The 22,221-nt window shown below is 43.9% G+C and overlaps 1 protein-coding gene across 6 annotated transcripts in view; it reads left to right on the top strand.

The window, feature by feature from the left end:
• Osbpl1a (oxysterol binding protein like 1A) overlaps window positions 1-22,221 on the top strand; it is a 187,004-nt gene that overhangs the window by 82,447 nt on the left and 82,336 nt on the right. For 4 of the 6 annotated variants that reach the window (XM_052741550.1, XM_052741551.1, XM_052741548.1 and 1 more), the window contains one exon: window positions 19,636-19,798. In XM_052741550.1, coding sequence (XP_052597510.1) covers window positions 19,636-19,798 — 163 coding nt within the window. Of the gene's footprint in view, window positions 1-1,776; window positions 2,205-19,635; window positions 19,799-22,221 lie in introns of those variants that run through there. The other 2 variants (XM_052741555.1, XM_052741554.1) reach the window with 2 other exon arrangements.

Genomic DNA, 22,221 nt, shown 5'->3' with positions numbered 1-22,221 from the left:
TTGAATATTCTGTGGCCTCCATGGTACGTCTCTTTTTCGGCTTCCTTGTCCTTTATGACTTCTCTGTCCCTTGCTTATTCACCTTCTGAGGTATTACTTCTGCCTGCGCCTTAAATATTAGTAGTATGTGGGTGGTCTTTCTATAGCATCCTTCCTGGATGATTGGTAATACCCACTCCTTTCACTTAGAAATACACAACTATTTAGATTCCTACCTTAGACATTTCATGTGCTCTGAATCAGTATGCCAGCTGGCTTTTGAACACTTGGTGTGTTTCTATAAGAGGTATTTCAAGACCAGTTTGTCTAAAACTGAATTCTCTATCCAACTCAGAATTACCACTGAGTTACCGTTGTCACCATGGGAACTGTCCCTAGTTGACCCTTCTTCTTCATCCTGTTTTGACTAAATTCTGTCAGTCTCACATCCCCATTTCCCTTCCCCCTATCTCCATTCCAGTGGACATTTCTCCCTGGCTGCTCTGGTAAGGTTCCCAGGATAGCACTAGGGATGACTACCACTTCCTGATCCCAGTCTCCACCCTTCAAGACCAGGTTAGGTGCTCCTCCTGCTCCAGGACTTCTTGCTGCCACATTGCATTGGTTATACACATCACACTAGCGCTCTTCCTTAGACCTGTGGCATGGGGTGTGGCATGTTGTGGGTGGTTAGTAGATATCTGAGTGATCACACAGTGGCTGTACAGAAGAAGGAGCGTGGCTTTTGTGTCATCGGTCTCTATCTGAACTCTGCTGCTTCAGCCTCAAGCAAATTAATACCTGTTTGGGAATTCCACTTCCAGATCTGAAAACTGAGATACGGGATACAGGAAGGCAAGTTCATGTGATCAATACAGTGCCCCTCCCCCATTTCAGGAGCCTTGTAAGCTGCCTTCTAAGACAAAGTAACTTTTGTTGTTTCCCTGCTGTGTTGAGGACCTCTTCTGTAAGCTGAATTCTTTTTTTAGATCTTTGGGCCCAAAGGGGAAGATTCTGTAGCCAGGGCCTCCCCTTCACTGCCAAGCGTGGCTTTTCTAAGTACAAGAGTGCTTAGATATCAGTCTAGAATTTTCAAAGGCACTCTGACACTTTCCAGACATGGATTCCAAGTTTTCTGAGTGAGCCCTGTGTACCCTGCAAATAGACTGGCCACCGATCTAAAGGAACACGAGGTACTCTGTGACTTGTTAAATAAATACAATTTTGTTTATCGCTGCTTGGCTCAGTAAAGTATTCTCCGAAGTGGAGGGCAGGTGTGTACATTTTAGAAATTAGTTTCTTTTTGTTTCTCCACTGGAGCCTCATACTTACCCAGAAGTCTCATTAGCGTGTCAGAAGTGTGTATTTGTCTGGGGCATTGCCTGTCTCTGCCGTCCTTGTCTGCCCTTCAAAGCCGTCTCTAAGGGGTGTCGGTCAGCAGGGCATAGTGTCGGGCTCTTTGCTCAGCTCCAGCTCTTACTCAGTGGCTCTGCTTTAGGGATAGGGAGCCCTTCTGCAGAAGCCAAGACTACAAGAAGAGCAGTCCTTTTGCCTTCCTGCGTCTCCTCAGCTCTTAGCAGCGTGCTGGCCGTTTAAAAGTTGTCAAGGAGAGGGCTTGAGCACAAGGCCACTCTAGGACCTTGCAGGATCCTATGTGCGCTGCTCACGCTGCACGCTAGGAGCAGTTCCCTTACTTCTCCTTGGAGAATCTCAGCGGCTTGGAGGCTGCGGGCAGGCTCTCCCCGGCGGCAGTCCCTACCTGAGCTTCCCGGAGCCGCCACGCTGGGGAGGAGGGACCGAGACCACAGCCACGAAGAAGGGAACCGCCCGCGGCAGGCTGCAGGCCACGCCGCCCGTCCGCCAGCTCGGCTCAGCTCCACTGGCTGGGACTCTGCGGGCGGGTGAGCCCTGGAGGGCGGGTCTGAGGCTGAGCCCAGCGGCCAGGGCGAGGGACAGAGCCGACCTCTGTGGCCAGGCGACAGAGTCCGGGGCCACTGGCCGCGCCTCTGCCCTACCTCAACAGCCGCCGGGAAGGCGGGCGCTGCTGCCCAACCAGGGGCGGGCCGCAGAGGTGACTTAGGGAGACCTTGCGGTACTGCCCTGGGTCGCGCCTCACTGATCAGATCGGCTGGAGTGGAGGAGAGCAGGCCGAAAACCTCTGTGCGGAAGCTTGCCGTGGAGCTGGGGTGCCGCGCACCAGCCTGGGTCTTCAGGACCCAGCCCAGGTGGGTGGGTTTGTGTGCTTGCTCAGCCCTTCCCTGGCAGCTCTGGTGGATGGGGGGTGGGGTGGCCGGGACACCGGGCGGGCGAGGAAGAGGGGAGCAGCCAGATGTGATCCAGGGATGTGAGTTGATCCAAGAATACTTGGACGGTTTTGTGTGGAGCCCATTGGAGCTGTGACTGCATGGGGAGGGGTGATGTAGCCAGGAGACACAGTGTCCCCCTTTTCTTCTTGGGCGGGGGCAGCATTCTGCCCGATGTCTGTGCCTTGGGTTCCTAGAAGAGCCCCCAGGGAACAGCCCTTGGCTGTTGCTTCATTTAAATATTAGTATTAGGTCAAGCAAGCTGGAGTGGGAGGAGAAGCCAGTAAAGACAATTGTCCTAAATAACCTTCCAAGTTAGTGATTTTCTTTCTCTCTCTCTCTCTCTCTCTCTCTCTCTCTCTCTCTCTCTCTCTCTCTCTCTCTCTCTCTCTCTCTCTCTCTTTTCTCTTCTCTGATTGACATTGCCATGAACTTAACTACTGCAGTTTCAGAGATCACTGAAATTCCGGGAGCTGGCAGGGAAGTGTATGTGAGGATTGAGAAAGAGTGTGTGTGTGTGTGTGTGTGTGTGTCTGGGGGCTTTCGTTTTCCAAGGTTTTGGTTAAGGGTTTCTCATTACTCATGCACTGTCTTTGTGGGTTAGGCTGGCCAGCATCTCACTCCTAGCATTCAGAGGATCTAGTTTTCAGTTGGGCTGGATTTTTCTGTGTTTAAAGGGAGACTGTCAGGAGAGAAAGATAGGAGGGTAGAGCTGAGCACAGCTCTTCAGAGTTATGGAAGCTATTAAAAGTTTCTTCATTTCAATTAGGTTCAAGGAAGGCATTTGGCTTTGAAGGCGAGCATTGCTTGGCAGAAAGCAATGTGAAAGAGAAAAATGCTTGCAATCCATGTTGGTGGACTGTGTAGGGTAGACGAACTTTCCATTCCACAGAATGAAGCTTCTTGTGTAATGTTTGATGAGCACTGAAACCGATGATTTGGCAAGGTGGTTCAAATTTGGTCTGTTAAGTGTTTAATCTAAATGTAGCGACCAGGCAGCTATGTGGGCTGACGTCTCTGTGTTACTTTTGCCATGACTGGAGTTTTAAAGGAATTTGGATCCTTATAAATATAGTTGCTGGATTCTAGTCCTCCTTAGGAGCTTTTTATAGGTTAATTTTCAAGAATTTCACTGGTGGTAAAAATGACCCACATAATCTTTTCACTCTGTCTTTCTACACTCTACAAAATGGGGAAAAATAACTCAGTTATCCCATAATAAAATGAAATGCATTACTCAGGTGCATGATAGTTTATAAAAGCACATTTAAAGTGTATATATAGGGTAATGAGTTCTTAATAGTATAGGGGCTTGTGCCTATCATCTAGGTACTCTGGAGAGAGTCCTGCAGGAGCATGGGACTGAAGATTTTTACAGAAGCAACAAGTCAAAAGCAGCTGAAGGGCTGAATGTTAGCAGAACAGGGAGAGGACAAGGCCTTTTTCTAAGGACTTAGTGGAATGTGTTTAAGGAGTTTTAAACCTAGACTGAGCAGTAATGTCCCCAAAAGATTTTAATCAAGGCAGAGATTTGATTAGATTTGCTCTTTAGAAGAAGGATTAGAGGACAGGCCCGAAATCAGGACAACCAGGTACAGGGATTCAAGAGAGATAATAGGACTTAAGGAAGTTCCAGAGCAGAGAGAGATTTACAAATTAGAGCTGGATTGGATGTGAGGAATGAAGGGGAAGGTGGAGTCACGGCTGACTCCTAGCTCCCTGGTGTAAATTACTGGATAGGTAGGGAATGGGAATGTGGGAAGACTAGTTAGTGCCTGGCATGTGGATACACCCTTACTTGTCCTAGAAAAGCTGCTGTGAATCACCTAAACACCCTTTGGGTCCATAGCCCCAAAAGTGAGTTAATACCACATAGACAAAAAGCTTGGAAGGGTTCGAAATCACAGGAATGAATATTGGCACGTGGAAGACAGGCATAAGAGAAGGAGATAGCAGGAACACCAAGAGATATCAGTCAGAAGTGCAGGAGAGCTCCTGGTGAGGCCAGGGGGCTAGGCATGCTGGGAAGCGCAAGTAAGAACCGCAGTGTGCCCATGGTGCTGGTTCACACTCATGGCTTGGGAAGAGGCAGCGGAGTTGAAGGAGGGAGAGCAAAGGAGTAGAAATTACAACATAGACTGTGATTACCTCTGGGTTCTGTACAAGGAATGACAGTTCTGTTCTGTTCTTTCAGTCCTCATGTTTGGAATTTCTTTTTCTTGTTCTTTATTTCTGGCCAGGGCTTTCAGGAATAGATGCTAAGATGGCGAATCCACAGTCTTCTATGATTTAAAAAAAAAAAAATTGTAACTTCTACAAATTCACTCAAAAATAGTTTATAAATACCACTTACCATATTAATGATCTTCACATTTGATTCTTATATTTTTTTCAAATCAGAAAAAATGCTAAACTTTGGAATTTGGCTTCTTTTTATAAATGAGAATGGCTTATAATTTCTTTTTCTGTCTGTCAGGTTTTTCTGTGAGGTTATTCTGATCTCATCAAATCAGTTTGGTAGTATTCACTCTTCTGTTGTTCCTGGAGCTTGTGTAAAGTTGAAATGATCTTTGAAGTTTAGTAGAAAATTTCTAATAAAACCATCTTTGTAAATTTTGTGAACTGCTATTTAAATATATTAAAAATTATAGGACTACTTTGGTTTTCTATTTCTTTTTGGGTTAGTTTTGGCAAGTTATGTATTTCTAGGGACATCCCCTTTCCGTTGAAATTTTGGAATTTATTATCATGAAGGGGTTCTTAGTACTCCTTTTATTATCTTTTAAATTTTTTGGAGCTGTAAATACTCCCCTCGCCCCCCTGCTTTAAAAATATATTTCTGAAGGCATTTTTCCCTCTTCAAATTAATCTACACCCCCTCAAGTAAGTTTTGTTAAAGCTTTGCTTGCCTGTGTGTTCAAAGAGCTGCCTTTAGCTGTGGCGTCTGTGGCATCTTATTATTTTAGTTAAAGTTGACAGTTTCTCTCACTTCCTGTACATTTGCATGCTTTGTCCTCTGGAGTGTGGGTACTTTATTCAACATTTGTCGTTGCTAGCTTTAGCCATTGCTTAATTTTATGAACTCTACTATTGCATTTTAAAGATTGCTTCGACAGGCTGCACTTACTAAAATATGAAAAAGGGTAGGCACTGCCCTCCTAATATTTAAAACACCTTTCCCCCTCACCTACCTACTTGTTCTTGTCTGCTGCTCTGCATTTCTTTCCATGTTTCCTCACCTTGTGACTCACTTCCACACACTTTATTTTCCATACCAATCATTTCCTTGTCTCTCCCCTTCTTGCTTTGCTATACTTCCTTTAAAAATCATCTGCTCACCATATCCCAGGATGGCATGCATCTAATTTTCTTTAAATGCTCACGGGTTCAGCATTATTTACTACATGGGGAGAGCCTAGGAAGAATGCCTAGACAGAAGGTAAAGCGCCTGCTCTATGGGATCCTGAGGCACAAGTTCAGGAAGCAAGGAGAGCTTGTTCTTTGGCTCTGGGCAAGCTTTATAGCAAGGCTCACCTTTTTCCTGTGTAACGTGAGATTTCTTCCTAACTCAGCCCCTTTCTTTCACAAGTTGTATTAAAACTGAAATGAGATAAAAGTAGATTTGTCATTAGTTTTATATTTAGATAGTCATCATGCACTCTATTCTTAGGAAAATCTGTTAAAATAGGAATATGTCACAGGATGGCATGGTGCCAGCATGGTGTGTTAGATGAGAGACACCATGATGGGGCCAGCGGGTGGTGGAGGGAATGGCAGGAGCGCACGGTTGTTGTTCTCAGTGGCTGAGACACAGGAGAGGCCTGTGAAGGATCACTCGGTCTTCTGACTGTGTGCGGTTCCTGTGGGGAAGCCTGCTCTTCTTTACTGAGTTGCCATTTGCTACGTGAGGATACTGGGCTTTTCTGAGCTGTATTTTTGGGCAATCAGCTTCGACTTTCAAGACTGTTTCTATGATCGAAATTGTGTTGTTATTCTGGATTCTAAACAGCTGAATTAGAAATGATACTCTGTGAGTGGAACTCTTTGTTCATTTTGCATGTGATAAGGATGATTTGAGTATATTTCTCATCTATTTTTCTTTTTCTTTGTGTTCTTGCTGAAAGTTGAAAGGTATACATCAATCTTGTACAGCATCTGTCTTACTAGTTTTTATGGGTTTTAGTGGGAATGGATGTGAGTACATGGGACAGATAAAAGTAAAAAGGCCCTCTCCTTAGCTGAAGCCACTCCGTGGAACACAGTTTGAAAGTAACACATCTACTCTTATTTCACAGAAGAAGGGCCTAGGGCCTAGGGAGGGGTTTGTTTAGTCCAGGTTTATGTAGTGGGAGGACATGAGACTCAGAGCTAAGTCCAGAAGGCTGCCTCCAGACTGAGCGCCAAGGAACAGCAGCGTAACCGGTACAGCTGTAGTTAGGTAAGTTCACCCACGGGGCAGATGGTCCGCCTTTACCGGTGCCACTGTGGTCTTCGCATAAGGAGCTTCTCAGCTTGGCAAAGGCACACCAAGGTTGGAAATAAGAAAGGCAAATGGCCAAGAGTATGGAAGTGGCTTTAGGCTTTGCACAGAATACCTGTATTCTAGGTTCACAACAGGAAATGACTTCTTGGGAGAAATTCTGCTTGGGATAAATTGTGATTTAGAAGAAAACAGAACATGTCCATTTTTCTAGAAAGTGTATTATTGTCCTGATATTAAACCAGACCGTCAGTGCTTTGGCCTAGGCTGTGTTTACTTAATCCTCATAAGGATGGCACTCACCGAGCTGCGAGTTGGATGTACACCTCAGTTTCTTTGGGGGCCTTTTTGAGAAACAGACTTTATTGACATAATGTCTTTGTCCTGTAGTACTCATATTTCCCTATGCGGGGTGAGAAATTAGAGCTAAGGGCAAAGAGGGAGTTTGTTTTCCCTGAAGAACTGGGTTTTTTTTTTCTCTCCTTGTAGACAATTAAAGTTCATAATTGATTGTATTTCTTTTTCTGTTTTGGCCTTCAGAGAATTGGGAGCCACATGTATGGCTTGTCCATAGCATCTCCATAGGCCTGTCACGTATGGCTCCTATCCCATACCTTATCAGAAATTCTCTTTATGTTCATGATTTCCCTGTCTGGTAGTCTCTGCATTGCAGTGTTATCTCATCATTAGTTGAATATGCTTGTGCCCTATACTTTTGTGTATACTAATTATATTTAGGCATTTTCCTGTAAGTAGGATTAATAGTTTTATGCATTTGATTTGCATTTGTTTTTGATTTTGTTGTAGATAATTTCAAGGACCCCAATTAAATAAACAGCATATATTATAATGGGAAGCTTTAAATTTTTTGTGTGAATCAGTTCAACTATATTTTAGTCCAATATTTGGAGAAATAACTGTAAGGTATTAAATACAGATAAGACTTTCCATCATGACTCTGTTGAGTTTGTCACTCAGTGCCGTTAAACACGTGCATTACTGCGCAACTGTTTCATCCACCCTGTAAGACGGTAACTCAGTCCGTGAAGTAACCACCTGTTCCCCACTCTCCCGAGTTCTGGGAAACTGTCGTTCTGCTCTCCATCCTTAGGAGGTTGACTCTTTTGTATCTCATACAAGAGGAATCATTTAGAAGTTATAGTATTTGTCCTTTTCTATTTGGCCGGATTCATCTACCATAACATTCTCGGTGTCATCCATGGTAGAGCTTGGGTCAGGATTCCTGTATCTGAAGCACATGATGCCCCACTCTTCATGTGTGACTTCTTGTCTATGAGCCCTTGGGCTGTGGTAAGGAATGCTGCTGTGAACATGGGTATACCAGTACTCCTGAGTCTGGGTTGTCACTGTGGTTGTGTAGTGTATACCTAGAAATGGATCATATAGCACTTCCACTTACGGCTCTTGGAGGCACAGCCATACTGCTTTCCACAGTAAGCGTACCATTTTATGTTCCTGTCAACATTACCAAAGGCTCTAATTTCTCTATATCCTTATCAATATCAAATATATTTTGTTTTGTTGATTTTTTTTCTTAAGTAGTAATCCTAAAAGTGTAAGGTATGAGGAAAAAATATAAGTAGAATTACTAACATTTTCTATGCAGATATTATCCTCCAGATTGTCCCATACTTGCTTTGCAAAGCATTAATTTTACATCGTTTCCAAAAGTGTTCATCATTTGCTGTGTGGTAGGAGGGTACACCTTAGTGCATGGGTCCATGTTTGTGCATGCATGTGTGAGTGTGTGCACCAGTGTAAGTGCATGGGGAGCCAGAGCTGGTATTTGTTTCTTCCTCTGTTCTCTACCTTACTTCTTGAGAGATGATGTCTAACTGGACTTAGATGGCCAGCAAGGCCTGGGAAATCTTCTTGCCTCTGCCTACAAGTCCTTGGGTTGTTGATTTGCCTGATTTCTTGCATAGGTGCTAAGGATCCAGACTTGTGTGTTTTTATAGTAAGCACCTTACCCTCTGAGACAGCTCAGTCCCAATGCTTGTCTTTCATATAGTATTTGTCCTTTTCTATTTGACTGATTCAAATAGCATTCTTAAATGGCTTAGATGTATTTTATTTTTTTATGTTTTCTTTCTGTATTATAGATACCAAATACTGATTTGCTGTCATATTTCAAAGGGTCATTACTTCATTGAACAGAATCTTGTCATATAGAGGGTTATTAGAGGTATAAAATATGAAATGAGAAATGGTGGTACAAGAGGGTACCTAGGGCTTAAGGAAACTAGATATTTCTTAAGATAAAAAAATTATAGACTTGATTTGAAAAGAAAACTCAGAATGTTTTTATTGAAATTAGTTTTTGGTCTTTAGCCATAGTTATAAGTACAGAGTTCCTAGAAACTGTAAAGAAAGGAAAAAATTTAAGATTGAAACTTTAGAAAATGTAATCACAAAATTCCAAAGGAATCCTAGATGTCGTCACTTTTTCTTGTTTGCAGGCATTCTTCCCACAGCTCTGGCAGCCAGACAGCAGTGTGTAAACACTTGTGTTTATGAGCAGATAGGTGTGGATCCAGTGGCTAAGAGCTGGCAGCTCGAGTCACACAGATGCGGATGAAGACTGCCTCTGCTCTCGTGCACTGTGTAACCCGAGCGTCCTGTAGCCTGGCTGTGCCCGGCCTCGGTGGTGGTGTAACCGCAGCTCCACCGTGCTGTGGGTGTGTATCAGAGGAAACAGCGCGGCCCATAGCTCCTGCTCCTGCTCCTGCTCCTGCTCCTGCTCCTGCTCCTGCTCAGTGGTCCCTTTAAGCCACTCGTTCACTGTAGGAGGATCAGAAGTGACAGAAGGTTAAACTTGCCATCAGGCTGAAGTTTTATTCCCTTCCAGGTTAGCTGTGCAGTGTTATGGAAAAGTGTCTTTTCTCTAGTGTGAAAGTTTTTCAGCTGTTTGGAATAGCTAGAAAATTCCTTTTCCCTGTGCCAGGCATCTCCTAGCTCCTTCAGTGCTACTACTGTGTTAGACTTTGCAGACTTTGTCTGTCTTCTCTTCTGTGAGAAAGGCACTTTATTCACAGCATCTTTAGAGACAGGACAGCTGCACAGGGGTGAGTGCAGAGTGTGGTGCTTCTCAGTTCACCTCCTACCTGCTAGTGGGGAGGGAGCAAGACCATGCAGGGGACCCTGGCGCCCTCCCTGGGCTCTCTGTTCTTCATGTCTCCTTGCTGTGTTCTTAACTCCCAGCTTTTACTATTGCTCAGCTGAGACGATCCTCCTGGGTCTCTGTCCCCTCCCTTCCCTCTGTCAGCCTCCGACTAGTGATGCCATCTCAGTGTGCCCACCCCGGACTCCAGGACTCCTTCCTGTTTGTCCAGCATAGTCAGCAGCACTCCACTGATTTACCTTGTGTCTTGCCCCTCGGTAGTTGGGAAGTGGAAAAAGTGCAGGACTGCCCCCTTACTCACGGTGACTCCCTGGGACCTGGGGTGCCTGGCATGGAGTGGGTGGCTGACAAATTCTTGTTGGGTGAAGAGGACAGAGGACTGAACTATACTCCTCTGCCTTGAAGGGTGAATAATACTGTGCTTGAAAGGGCCCTTGAGGACCAGTCAAGGTCACTTTTTTATTTTTAAAGCCTACAAAAAAGTACAAAGCCATATTAATTGTTTTTAGACTTTTGCGCATTTCAAGTTACTTTGGGTTGCTTAGTAAATAAATATTTCCCTTTAGCCACCTGCTAGACAACTTCTTTTGCTAGAATACCACTGACTGTGTGTGCATGCCTTGGGAGGCTTAGACTCTCTTGGAGTGTTCTCCTCGGGAGGTTAGCCCACTCAGTTGGTTCCAATGTAATCTTGTTCTCCTAGTTGGAGAACCATGAAGATACTTGCCATGTCAGAATAAAACATTAAAGACTGGAGCAGAAACAGAGAACATTTCTCTTGGTGTCTGTGTGCATGCATGTCTGAGCGTGTGTGTGAGGGTGTAGGTGGAGGCATCTGGGTCTCTCTCACACTGAACCTGAAGTCATCTCTTGGCTAGACTGGCCACCCAGTGAGCTCCAGGAATGTGCTTGTCTTTGTCTGCTCAGGGCTGGGATTATAGGTGGAGCATCACCATGCCTGACTTTTCACATGAGTCTGGGGACCCGACTTCAGCTTTTCAAAGTGGATGTTGTGAGGCTGCATGGTTGTGGTGCAGGCCTGTAATCCAGCAATCAGGAAGCAGACCCAGGCAAATCAATGTGAGTCTGAGGGCTCGTCTACAGTACAATTCTAGAACAGCCAAGGCTACACAGAGAAACCCTGTCTCAAAAACAAAAACAAACAAACAACAAAAAGTGGATGTTGTCATAGGATATCCCTGTGCCCTGGAGCAGTCCTCAACAGGAAGAAGGAAAGAGCTCCTTATTCTTGTGAGTACATGGGTGAATCCAATAAAAACCTCATCCATTTATTTCAAGTTTCAGAACATGCAAACCATTTCCAGGGTATAGGAACCAGAGTAGCTGCCTGGGCTGGGTGGAGAGAAGAGCAGGGTATCTGGGAAGGGCCTGGGGATTTAGGGGGGGACAGTGGGAATGTCCTGTCTTAGTGTAGTGCAGGGTGCACAGGATGCGCATTTACAGTGGACTCCACACTTAAAGCAGATGGGCAATCTGTAATCTCAGTAAAGTTCCTTAAAAAGTAAAGGGAGAGTTGCTGTGGTGTCCCTCATGTTATAAATACCTTTTCCAGTTCTTTGCATTAGCAGAACTATCAACTACAGCCAGAGTAACTACTGAAGATGAGATTTGATAGAGTTGTGGTTAAATTCTCCGCCTTTACAAATGATCACTTATCCATTGTGGCATATTTCTAAAAAAGAAATTTATTTCAAGGTATATACAGTGCACAAATCTATGGAGAGTGATTACATAAACACAGATTATTTTTAGGTAGAAAGCTTTGCAACTGTGAGGAGTGTCCTTAGCACACTCACAGATTGGGCTCCGAAGCAGATGCCAAAGCAGCCCTGTGCTCTGACTGTCTGGAGGTCCAGTAACATTCCTCATTGGATGCCAAGGATACCCTGTGCTCTGTCTGGAGGTCCTGTGACACTCCTCATCGGATGCCAAAGTAGCCCTGTGCTCTGATTATTCAGAGGCCCTGTGACACTTCTGATCAGACAGAGCATTGGTGGCGCTAATATTTGTAGATGTAACTGTCTTGTTAAATAAGAAACACAGAGCCAATTGCAAAGTTAAAAAGCCCAAGAGGTCAGAGCAAAAGCTAAGAGCTAAAAACCTTACCCTTCACTGCCGCTGCTGTCCTCCTCAGCAAGAGACCTACATCCTGTGTGTTTGTCCTTTTTATAGACTTTCTGTTCTGCCTTCTCATTGGTTGTAAACCCAACCACATGACCGCCTCGTCTCTGTCCATCTATACAGACCTCCAGGTCTTCTATGGTTGGTATTGAGAATAACGGCATGTGTCTCCATGCTGGCTGTATCCTTGAACACACAGAGATCTGCCTAGCTCTGTCTCCCAAGTGCTGGGATTAAAGGCATGCACCACCGCCACCATGTTCTTGCTATGGCTCTAATAGCGCTGACCCCCAGCAACTTTATTTATTAACATACAATTAAAATCACATTTCAGTACAAATAAAATATCACCATAAATGTTGATTCCTAGGTGGACCTATTTTCAAATTCTTTGTTGACTGGGATATTATGAGAGACATAGATGGAAGTATATAGAAAAGTTATTTTATACATCAGTAAAATACAGCAATCAGAACCTAGAATACACTGGCAAGATTTTAATAAATACGCAGATAGCAGCATATGTTACTGCTTAATACTCTTTGTTGTTTTTCTTTTTCTTTTTCTTTTTTTTTTTTTTTTTGGTTTTTCGAGACAGGGTTTCTCTGTGTTGCTTTGCGCCTGGAACTCGCTTTGGAGACCAGGCTGGCCTCGAACTCACAGAGATCCGCCTGGCTCTGCCTCCCGAGTGCTGGGATTAAAGGCGTGCGCCACCACCGCCCGGCTTCTTTGTTGTTTTTCTATCAGAATTTTTTTTTTTTTTTTTTTTTTTTTTTTTTTTTTTTTTTTGAGAAAGGGTTTCTCTGTGTAGCCCTGACTGTCCTAGAACTCACTCTGTAGTCCAGGCTGGCCTCAAACTCACAGAAATCCACCTGCCTCTGCCTCCCTGGGATTAAAGGTGTGCACCACCACTGCCTGGCAAATAAATGTTTTTGTTTTACCTATTTTTTGAAAATTGTATGTGTGTGCACATGCCCGTTCCTGGAGGCCGCAGGAGGATGTCAGTTACCTGTGCACATGCCTGTTCCTGGAGGCCGCGGGAGGATGTCAGTTACCTGTGTACATGCCTGTTCCTGGAGGCCGCGGGAGGATGTTAGTTACCTGTGCACATGCCTGTTCCTGGAGGCCGCGGGAGGATGTCAGTTACCTGTGTACATGCCTGTTCCTGGAGGCCGCGGGAGGATGTCAGTTATCATCTTGTATTGCTGTCTGGTTTCCTTGAAGCGAGGTCTCCCCCAGGCCACACTGCCTGCTTTTGAAAATAAAACTTCAAAATTAATTTTTTGAGAATTTTATATATGCATGTAATATATTATGATTATACATCTCCCCCAGTCCTTCCAGATCTGTATCCCACTTAGTGTCCTACCTGACTGCCTGACTGCATATATTTTTTTGTTTTGTTTTGTTTTAATAACCCACTGAGTTCATTTCATGCCACTTACATTCGCACAGGTGTAGGACAATTGACTAATCATTGTTAACCAACCTGGGACCATACCCTTAAAGAAAACTGACTCTCCCTTCCCCAGAAACCATTGGTTGTCAATACTGCCGCTACCCCTGAGTTCCTTCCCCTCCTGCTAGCATGTGGACTGGCTTGATCTGATGCAGGCACCCACAGCGCTGTGAGTCTGTGTGTGCAGCGGTCCTGTTCTGCCCAGTCTTCCCAGACTTCTGGCTCTTCAAATCTTTCTGTCTCTTCTTCCTTGATGTCTGAGTCTTACAGGGAGGGTGTGACATAGATACCCCATTATGACTGACACTTTGTAGACACTTTCTGCGCTTTGACCAGTAGTGAGTGAGTTTTCTGCATTAGCAGCTCTCTGTTACACAAACTGCTTCTCTGAGGAGTGAGAGCTGCATTAATCTATGTATATAGACATTATGTATAGAAACATGTATTTGGAAGGTATATTGATAGTGTGTCCTGTGAGCAAAATAATAATTGTAGCTTCACCCCTGGGGCCTATCAGTTCCCCAGATGGTTCTTGATTAAATTTAGAGTGCCAGGTATGGGTTTCATCCTTTGGCCTTAAATCCAATCAGAAAACAGTTGGTTGACCTTATAATGCTCATCTCATTATTTCACCCATGGCAGTTCTTGCCAGGCTGGTCATTATTGTTGTGCACAGGGTTCACAGTGAGGTAAGACTGCTAATGACTTTTCTCCCACAGCAGCCTACATAGCACCTTCAGGTACTACGGACGAACACTAGCCAGCAGGGAGGAAACTGCTTCTTAATCAGTGCCAGCTTGAGTTCTCCATGTCCTGTTAACAAAATATGTGGTGCCTTCTGCCATCGTCTTTTCATCAAGTCTGGCAGGCACCAAGAACAATGACAGTAGTCTGTATTGTTTAGGAAGTCTCTGGGGTGCCCCTGATCAACAGCTGGAGGGAAGGCATTCCATACTTGGCACTGCGCTTTTTATTTTGGGGGGAGTATCATCCTCTGTGTAGGGTAACTCCAAGTCAATGTGTGTGTATGTTGAAGGAGTTTATATACTAATGGGCTTTAATATGGTTCTTTCAAACATCCTTAGTTAGCCCTTTGCTACCCTTCCTCCCCTCCCTCCCCACTTAACTGCTTCCCTGTCACCAGGGTCTCTACATCCTCTGTTCTCATCGGTTGTTTTGGAGTGTATGTACAACATGGCGGATGGCGGACTGGAAAACTTGTTGGATTTGGTAAAGAGATTGATGATTTGAGGGGGCTTTCTCAATTTTTTTTTTAAAACCATTTAGCCATTGTTGAGTTGACCAGCGTGTGTGAGTGAAACTCTAGTAGCCATCTTATTTAACCTCTAGGCATACACCCCTAATGTTGGCAGAGACTAGTGACTTCTTTTGTGTTGTGTGCTGGGACCAGTGTTGGTTGACCTTCTGTTCCCTGCTGTCTGTGTTCTTCATGTGCAAGAAGACGACAGGAGCAGTTAGAAGAAAACTTGAAGTTCCACGTACCTACCTGTCTTAAACCTGTCCCTACACATGCCATCTTTTCTCTTGCAGGAGGGTGACTGGCCTCGTCCCTTAGTGAAGGATTAGGTCTCAATAATACTGTTCTAGCAATCCTGTCTGCTCATTAGTGGCTACAAAAACCAGGCTGAGCTTCTTCTCATTTCTGTCCTTCTGTCTGTCTGAGTGATCATATCTAGTCTTACAACTTAAAATAGGACCCATGAGATACAACCCCTTCTTCCTTAAGTATCGGAGTTCATGTCTGCTCATCTACTTCTGTACTTGGCTGTCTCATAGCACCTTACGTTTACCACATGTGAGACTGAGTTCCAGCTGGCCTGTTTTCACACAGTCCACCCTGTTTCAGGTACTTGCAACTCTGTCTTACTTTCTTAGCCCCAAACCATGAAGCCATGTTGCTTCCTTCCTTACTCTGACATCACACAATCTGTCAGCAAACTGTTTAGTCCCTCCTTCCAAATCTTTCTAGAAGTGCTTTCAGCACCTCCACAGCAAGTACCCATCTTTTTTCTTTTCCATTTTACTTGACCTCCCCCACAGTCTCTTTCTAAGCAGGGACATAAATTGATTTCATTTGAAAAAGTGGTACAAGATAGCAAAAAAAAAAAAAAAAAAGTACTAGAGTCAGTGATATCCTTGGAACTTATTGTATGCAAAAATGCTTAATAAGTCATAAAATAAAGCAGCTATATGCTGTGTACTATCATCAATATGTATCTCCGTATTTCATCATGCCTCACATGGGATCAAAGTATAGTATCTCCAGACCCTAGAGGAGAGAGTGTGATTTAGCCTGGCTGTGATTAAGAAGTGAGCACTCCATCCTTATTAGTCTGTATTTCATTGTGGTAACTGAGGGCCACACCTAGGTGATTTATGAAGAGTCTTTATTTAGCCCACAGTTCTGGAGTTGGAAGCCTTAAGTATATGATGCTGTCTGTCATTTGTTAAGAGTCTGGGAGGACCTTCCTTCTGGTTCATACATAGTAGTATCACATGTCCCCTTGCCACTTAGAGTCTCCTCTTATATGGTCACTAATGCTATCAAGTCCTTCTACCCTGAAAAGATCTCTTCTGATCCGAATTACATCCTAAAGGCGGCACTTCCATATACCATTGCATTTGGCTTTGGGGTTACATTTCTAGTACAGGCAGTCGGAGGCTGTCAAACTGTGGCAGTCCTGCTTCACCCAAACATTGTAGTCAGACGTGGGCGGGAGAGCGCACATCAGCTGTGAGTGATCATATGGAGCTTCTTACAGCTGCCTCGTAGAGTAGTAGCAGGGAGTGGCCTGAATCTCCTGTCCTGAAAAAGTTTGAGTGTTATTTTTCCTATAACCACAGCAGTGTGTCAGAACAGCTTCTTCTCAGAGAGAAAAATCAGGTAAGATAGAGTATTTCGGTCCCAGATACATTGTTTCTTGTAGTTGTATGTGTACATACACATACAAGTGTTATAATCTGCTCATTGTACCTGGTGTGCCGTGGATACTAATCGATAGTCTCCAGTTATTAGCTGTCTTTGTCAAATGATTTGACTGACGTCTCTGCCCCACTCACCCCTGTAAAACATAGGTAAATAGCAGGGCACTTTCTCGAAGGAAATAGTAGAATCAGTGTATGTAGACTGGCTAGCACATGCTTTTTTAAAACTGGATTGTTTTGCTGGCATCTGTTCACGTGGGAAACACTCACTGAGGAGTTCATCTTCTAGCAGGACATAGAATAAAATGGAAGTGGTTTGAGGAGACAGACTCTTCAAAATTGTGTTAATCTTCAAGGGGCTGTAGACAGCAGCACACATGCTTCCTGTTAGGTAGATGGTGGTACTGTCCTGCTTTCTAATAACTTTAATATGTATGTTCACTTGATATACCTTAATTTTTGTTTACAAATCATAGTTTAAAGTTTTCTAATGTAATTATAAATACATGTCGAGGTCCACTAGTTCTGTGTTTCTTTAATAATAATAGGATAGTTATAATAGCTTGAATGTTTGTATGCTTAAAAAAATCTCGCAACCATATGCCTGTGTTGGTAGGACACATAAGCATGGCAAATACACACTTAGAGTCAGTCATAAGGTGGAATTTTATGCAGGTGCTGTTTCTGTTACAGCATGGAGTCTTAGCTAGCAAATAAAAACTCAGAGATACTTTAGAAGGTGACTGTGGTATAAAATTGCCCTCTGCAGTCTCTTCCCTGGCAGTTCTACCCTGATTTTCATTGCAAGGTTCCTACTAGGTAACTTGGAATTGCTGGGTTGTAGAAGGGCTGGAGTGCCCTCTGCCCCACTAGGCAGTATCAAGTTGCCACTAAGCATCCTCACAGATGCTTCCTTGCAGGAAGAGAGCTTCCTGGGGCAGTTCCCTGCTCTTAGGTCTTTGTCGTGCATATCCCTTACTCAAGGGGTAGTTTTTTTTTTGCAGGTAGTTGTGTAGTAAGACTTCTTCAGTGAGGGAATTCCAGAGAGGCTGGAAACTCCTAAGAGCACTCTCAAATCAACTGAAAGATTAACAAATTTGCACAGGAGGGTAGCACCCCCCCCCGCCCCCCCCCCCCCCCCCCCCCCCCCCCCCCCCCCCCCCGCCCCACTCTCTTCACTAACAAGTGAGAAGGGAGTAATGCTTATTTTAGGTGAATACAGGCTCAGCTGTGGTTTGAATAAGATTTTCTAGAGAGGATTAGATATTTGAGGGCATTGGTCAATTTTGTCACTTGGCTGAAATCTACATAAATTTAGCATTAAAATGTAAGCATTTGTTAAACAGAAGGAATTATTCTTCTGTTACATTTAAAGGTACACTCCAGCCAACCGTGGAAGCATTTCTTTCTCTGGAGACACTATTTTGATTATGAGAATATTTACAAGTGTTTTTGAGTTTGTTACAAAATGCAATTATGTGTCTTTAAAGTTTTTGTACTTTTGTGTGTTGTCTCTCTTTAGGATTACTTATGTGTATTGCTATTTTTATTTCATTATCACAGCTCTAATAATTATAATCTCATTGCTCTAATGATAAACACTGAAGTGCTTGAGGACCGAATCTGTTCCCAAGAGGATAGAGATTTGACCCTGTTTGTCCATTGGAGTGAGCCTTGAAACCAAACTGCATTTGAGTCGTTCCCAGAATTCTGATTAGAGCATTAGACCTGAGGTGCAGCCATAAAGACCCCAGGGCCACACAGGGTCCTGGAGTCAGAACAGAGGGAAGTGCCTCCTCCTTCGGGGCTCAGAGAGGAGCATGGGAGAAATGTCAGGAGGTGAAAGGTTAAATCAGAGAGTGCTGCAGAGGGACTTTGTGAAAGAGTTCCCAGCTCAGGGTCTGTCTGAGGTTTGACCTGAAAGAGAACTAACTGGGAAGCAACGGCCTCATCAGTGCCTTCTAAACTGATGATGTGGCCTCTGGGTTTGGGCCTACCTCTGTGGTCTACTGGAAGGGAGGAGAAAGTCAAAGCGGGCTCCTATCCCAAACAGCACCAGCAGCATGATTCTGCTGTCAAAAACACTGATTTTGTAGAGGTGTTTGTTTCTTGAGACAAGGTCTCCAAATTCTCCATTCTCGTGCCCCATCATGCCAAATCCTGGGATTACAGACATGCACACCACAACTAGCTTCAAATAGGCATTTTATGTTTGCGGATTGCATCTGAGAAATAGATTCTGCTGCTAAGTTGAAAACACAAGTTTAAGAGCACTGTGTTGAACACTGCTGAGCTCATGAGGCAATGGTGGAAAGCTGTAAAAGGCAGGAACTACTGAAGGCATTCCTGAGGACATATGGCAGCCCTGGAGGCAAGGTCTCTGGTTCTGGAGTGAGGTGCTGCTACACAAGACAAAGGGTTACCAGTGATTCCTGGAGTTCTTGGTGCAGAATTAGGTCAAACTCGGGTCCAAGCAGCCCAGTGTGTGCTGTCTTGTGAGGTCTGGAGACAGTAGTGCAGTCAGGGTCAGATACCCTGAGCTGTTATGTAAGGGACAGTGCTGATAGCAGATGCGGAAATAGCTGGCCAAGCTTTCTCTTTCCTGTAGCTTTTGTTTCAGTTTACTAAATTAAAGGCAAAATGTAGAATTGAAGTAGAAACGGGGTTGAGAAAGGGTAGTTGGATTTTCGCAGCTATCACCCAGCAGCTTGTTTCTTTTATTTGATATTCCACCTGTTAGGGAAATAAACTAGGAGAGTCCGTCCAGTCTTGTCGACATTTTAACATGTACGATGACGTGAAATCTTTTCATTGTTGAAAAGCTTGCTGAAATTTTTTTTTTTCATTTCATGATCAGTGTTGAGGAAGAAATATATTATTTTAAAATGCAATTCCCAAATTGACTAATGCCTTTTTCTTTTACTAGTAGCCTCATAATTTAATTTAAATCTGTTTGGTAGTTCCCAATCTATTTCCATTAGTTAAGCTGTTGTGAGAAAAGGCCCCTTGGGAAGAACAAAGTTAACTTAGTAGTTTTGATCATTCGTGTGCATGTGTGTGTAACTCAACTGCTTTCATTTCTGATATTGCAGTTGAACTAAATCAAAGCAAGTAATTTTCATAGTCTCTGAGAAAGTCTGTATTTCCTGTCACTCTGAACTCCTATGTATCTGTATTCTTCTAGGTGAGGAATTTTAAATTGGAACAGGAACAAGAAAAAAACAAAATATTGTCCGAAGCACTGGAGACTTTAGCCACCGAACATCATGAACTAGAGCGATCCCTGGTTGAAGGGTCCCCGCCTGTCAGCATCCTTAGTGAGGACGAGTTCTATGATGCACTTTCAGGTAACTCCTGAGTCATTTCATCTGTGTTGTTGTTAGTGTGGAGTCCACCACCCAGAGTCTTTGTAAGAGTGTCTCCCCTAACTACTGGTGTGTGTGTGTGTGTGTGTGTGTGTGTGTGTGTGTGTGTGTGTGTGTATGTGTGTGACAAGAATCTGAAGACTGGTGACAAAAATTCAACACTGAGCGGGTGAGATGGCTTTCACTGGTGAAGGTACTTGATGCCAAGCAAGAACCAGCTCTTAGAAGTGTCTACTGGCTACACAATATACTATGACATGCATGTGCCCCTCCAAATAAGTAAAACTTTTTTCTTATCTAAAGAGAGTTGCTACTTCAAATAAATCAAAATGGAGTCGGCCTATTTTGAAAGTGTGCAATATGTTAGAATTGGAATACCTTCAAAACTGCACACATTTTATTTGCTACTTTTTCAGTGACCTCTGGTGCCAGCTCTTGTCACATACTCTAAGGAAACAGAAAGAGACAATGGGTTCTGTCTTTGAAAAGGCCTTTAGAGTTCAGTATGCTAGAGGCAAAGTAGATAGGGACCAGAGTGTAACTGGAGCAGAAAGAAGGAAGTGCTCAACTTTGCCCCAGAGACGCTCACAAGGACAGCATAGCATATCCCCTGTGAGCGTAGACTCCAGAGCCTCCAGCCCAAGAGTGCTGTTAGTGTTACTCACATGGACAAATGAGAGCTGAAGCTGGGGCAGTGTGGACAGACTGGAGGAGGTGGGACTGCTAAGCAGTTTGGAATGTGTGTATATGTGGGGTGTTGTCTCACTTTGTAGGCCAGGCTGGATTGAATTCATAATCCTGCCTCAGTCTCCCAAGAGCTGGGATGGCAGGCATGTACTATCATACTTAGCTGAGTTTTGATCCTAGAAATTGACATTGGAAGTTTTGAGATACATATGAATGGGAGAGGGGAAGGTAACAGAGAGCAAGGTAATTAGAGATCAGTAAGATTGAAACAATATTTTATGGAAGGAAATGAAAGAGAGGAAGTATGCTGAGAGATGGCAGAAATGAAACAAGAGGTTAAGCCAGAAAGGCTGAGGCAGTGTGTGGTTACGCAGGAAAGGAGACAATCCTGGAAGGCTGTAGACTCAGAAGGGATTCATTGTATATGACAGAATCAGACATTGTTAGTAGAAGTATAGGAGAATTAAATCAGGAGGACAGACCAACAGTCAGATTTGAGATGATCAAAAGACTGGTGATGGTGAGTGTCTGTTAAATGTAGGATGTGTGAAAGGAGTGGTTCATGTTGGGCACGGAAGAAAATGTAGGATTTGAATACATACTGAACAAGAGTGAAGGAATTTACTATGGTGGGAGGTAGGAAGGTGGTGTAATTAACACTGAAGATGGCTGATACTTACTGTACATCAACCCTTTGCTCTGTCCATTGATGCTAACTTAGGTATTCTGTGAGGGACTTCCTAAAAGAAAGTCAGTAGAGGATCATAGTGTAGTGGTTTGAATGAGAAATGTTCCCACAGGCGTACAGATTTCAACATTTGATTCCTAGTTGGTGGCACTGTTTCAGGATGTTGTAAAGTTTTAGAAGGTATGTGGTCTTGCTGGAGAAAGCATGTCAGTGGGGGTGGGCTTTGAGAGTACATAGCCTCCCTCCATGTCTAGTTTACTCTCTCTGCTTCATGTTTGATTTGGAGATGTGATGTTTCAGCTTCTGACTACCTGCTGCCATGCCTCACCACCATTACAGACTCCCTCTCAATGAAAATTGTATGTGTGCACGTATGACTGCATGTGTGTTTGTTCACATGTGGAGGTGCTCTTGGAGAGCAGAGGTGTTGGAGATGCTGAACTGGATTACAGACAGTTGTGAGCTGCCTAACCTGGGTACTGGGGACCAAACTTGAGTGCTCTGGAATAGCACTAAGTGCTCTTGACAACTGAGCCATCTCTCAGCCCTTTCTTCAGAGGTGAGTCATGGCTTGGTTGTTCCTCTTCCAGACCCTCTTTCAAGCATTCCCAAGTACATAGACTCGTACTGTAGGGCTTGAAAAAAAAAAACCATGAATTTAAGTACCTATATGATTATTCTGGATAAGCTTTTCACTTAGCAATTTGTCTCGGGACTCCTTTTCAATATTGCAGGTCCAGCTTTGTAGAAGTAACTGTCTTATTAAATAAGAAACACAGAGCCAATGCAGAGATGAAAGCCAAGAGGTCAGAGCTAAGAGCCTTACTCTTCACTGCTGCTGCTGTCCTCTTCAGCAAGAGAGACCTTCTTCCTGTCTGTTTGTCTTTTTTATAGACTTTCTATTCTGCCTTCTCATTGGTTGTAAACCCAACCACATGACCTCGTCACTACTTGTCTGTACAGACCTCCAGGTCTTCTATGGTTGGTATTGAGATTAAAGGCATGTGTCTCCATGCTGGCTGTATCCTTG

Source organism: Peromyscus californicus, unplaced genomic scaffold (assembly GCF_007827085.1).
Source record: "Peromyscus californicus insignis strain IS unplaced genomic scaffold, ASM782708v3 Scaffold_17__1_contigs__length_78620276, whole genome shotgun sequence".
In the NCBI taxonomy this organism is placed as follows: domain Eukaryota; kingdom Metazoa; phylum Chordata; class Mammalia; order Rodentia; family Cricetidae; genus Peromyscus; species Peromyscus californicus.
Note: the sequence above shows the minus strand (reverse complement) of the source record. Positions and strands in the feature narration are given on the sequence as shown.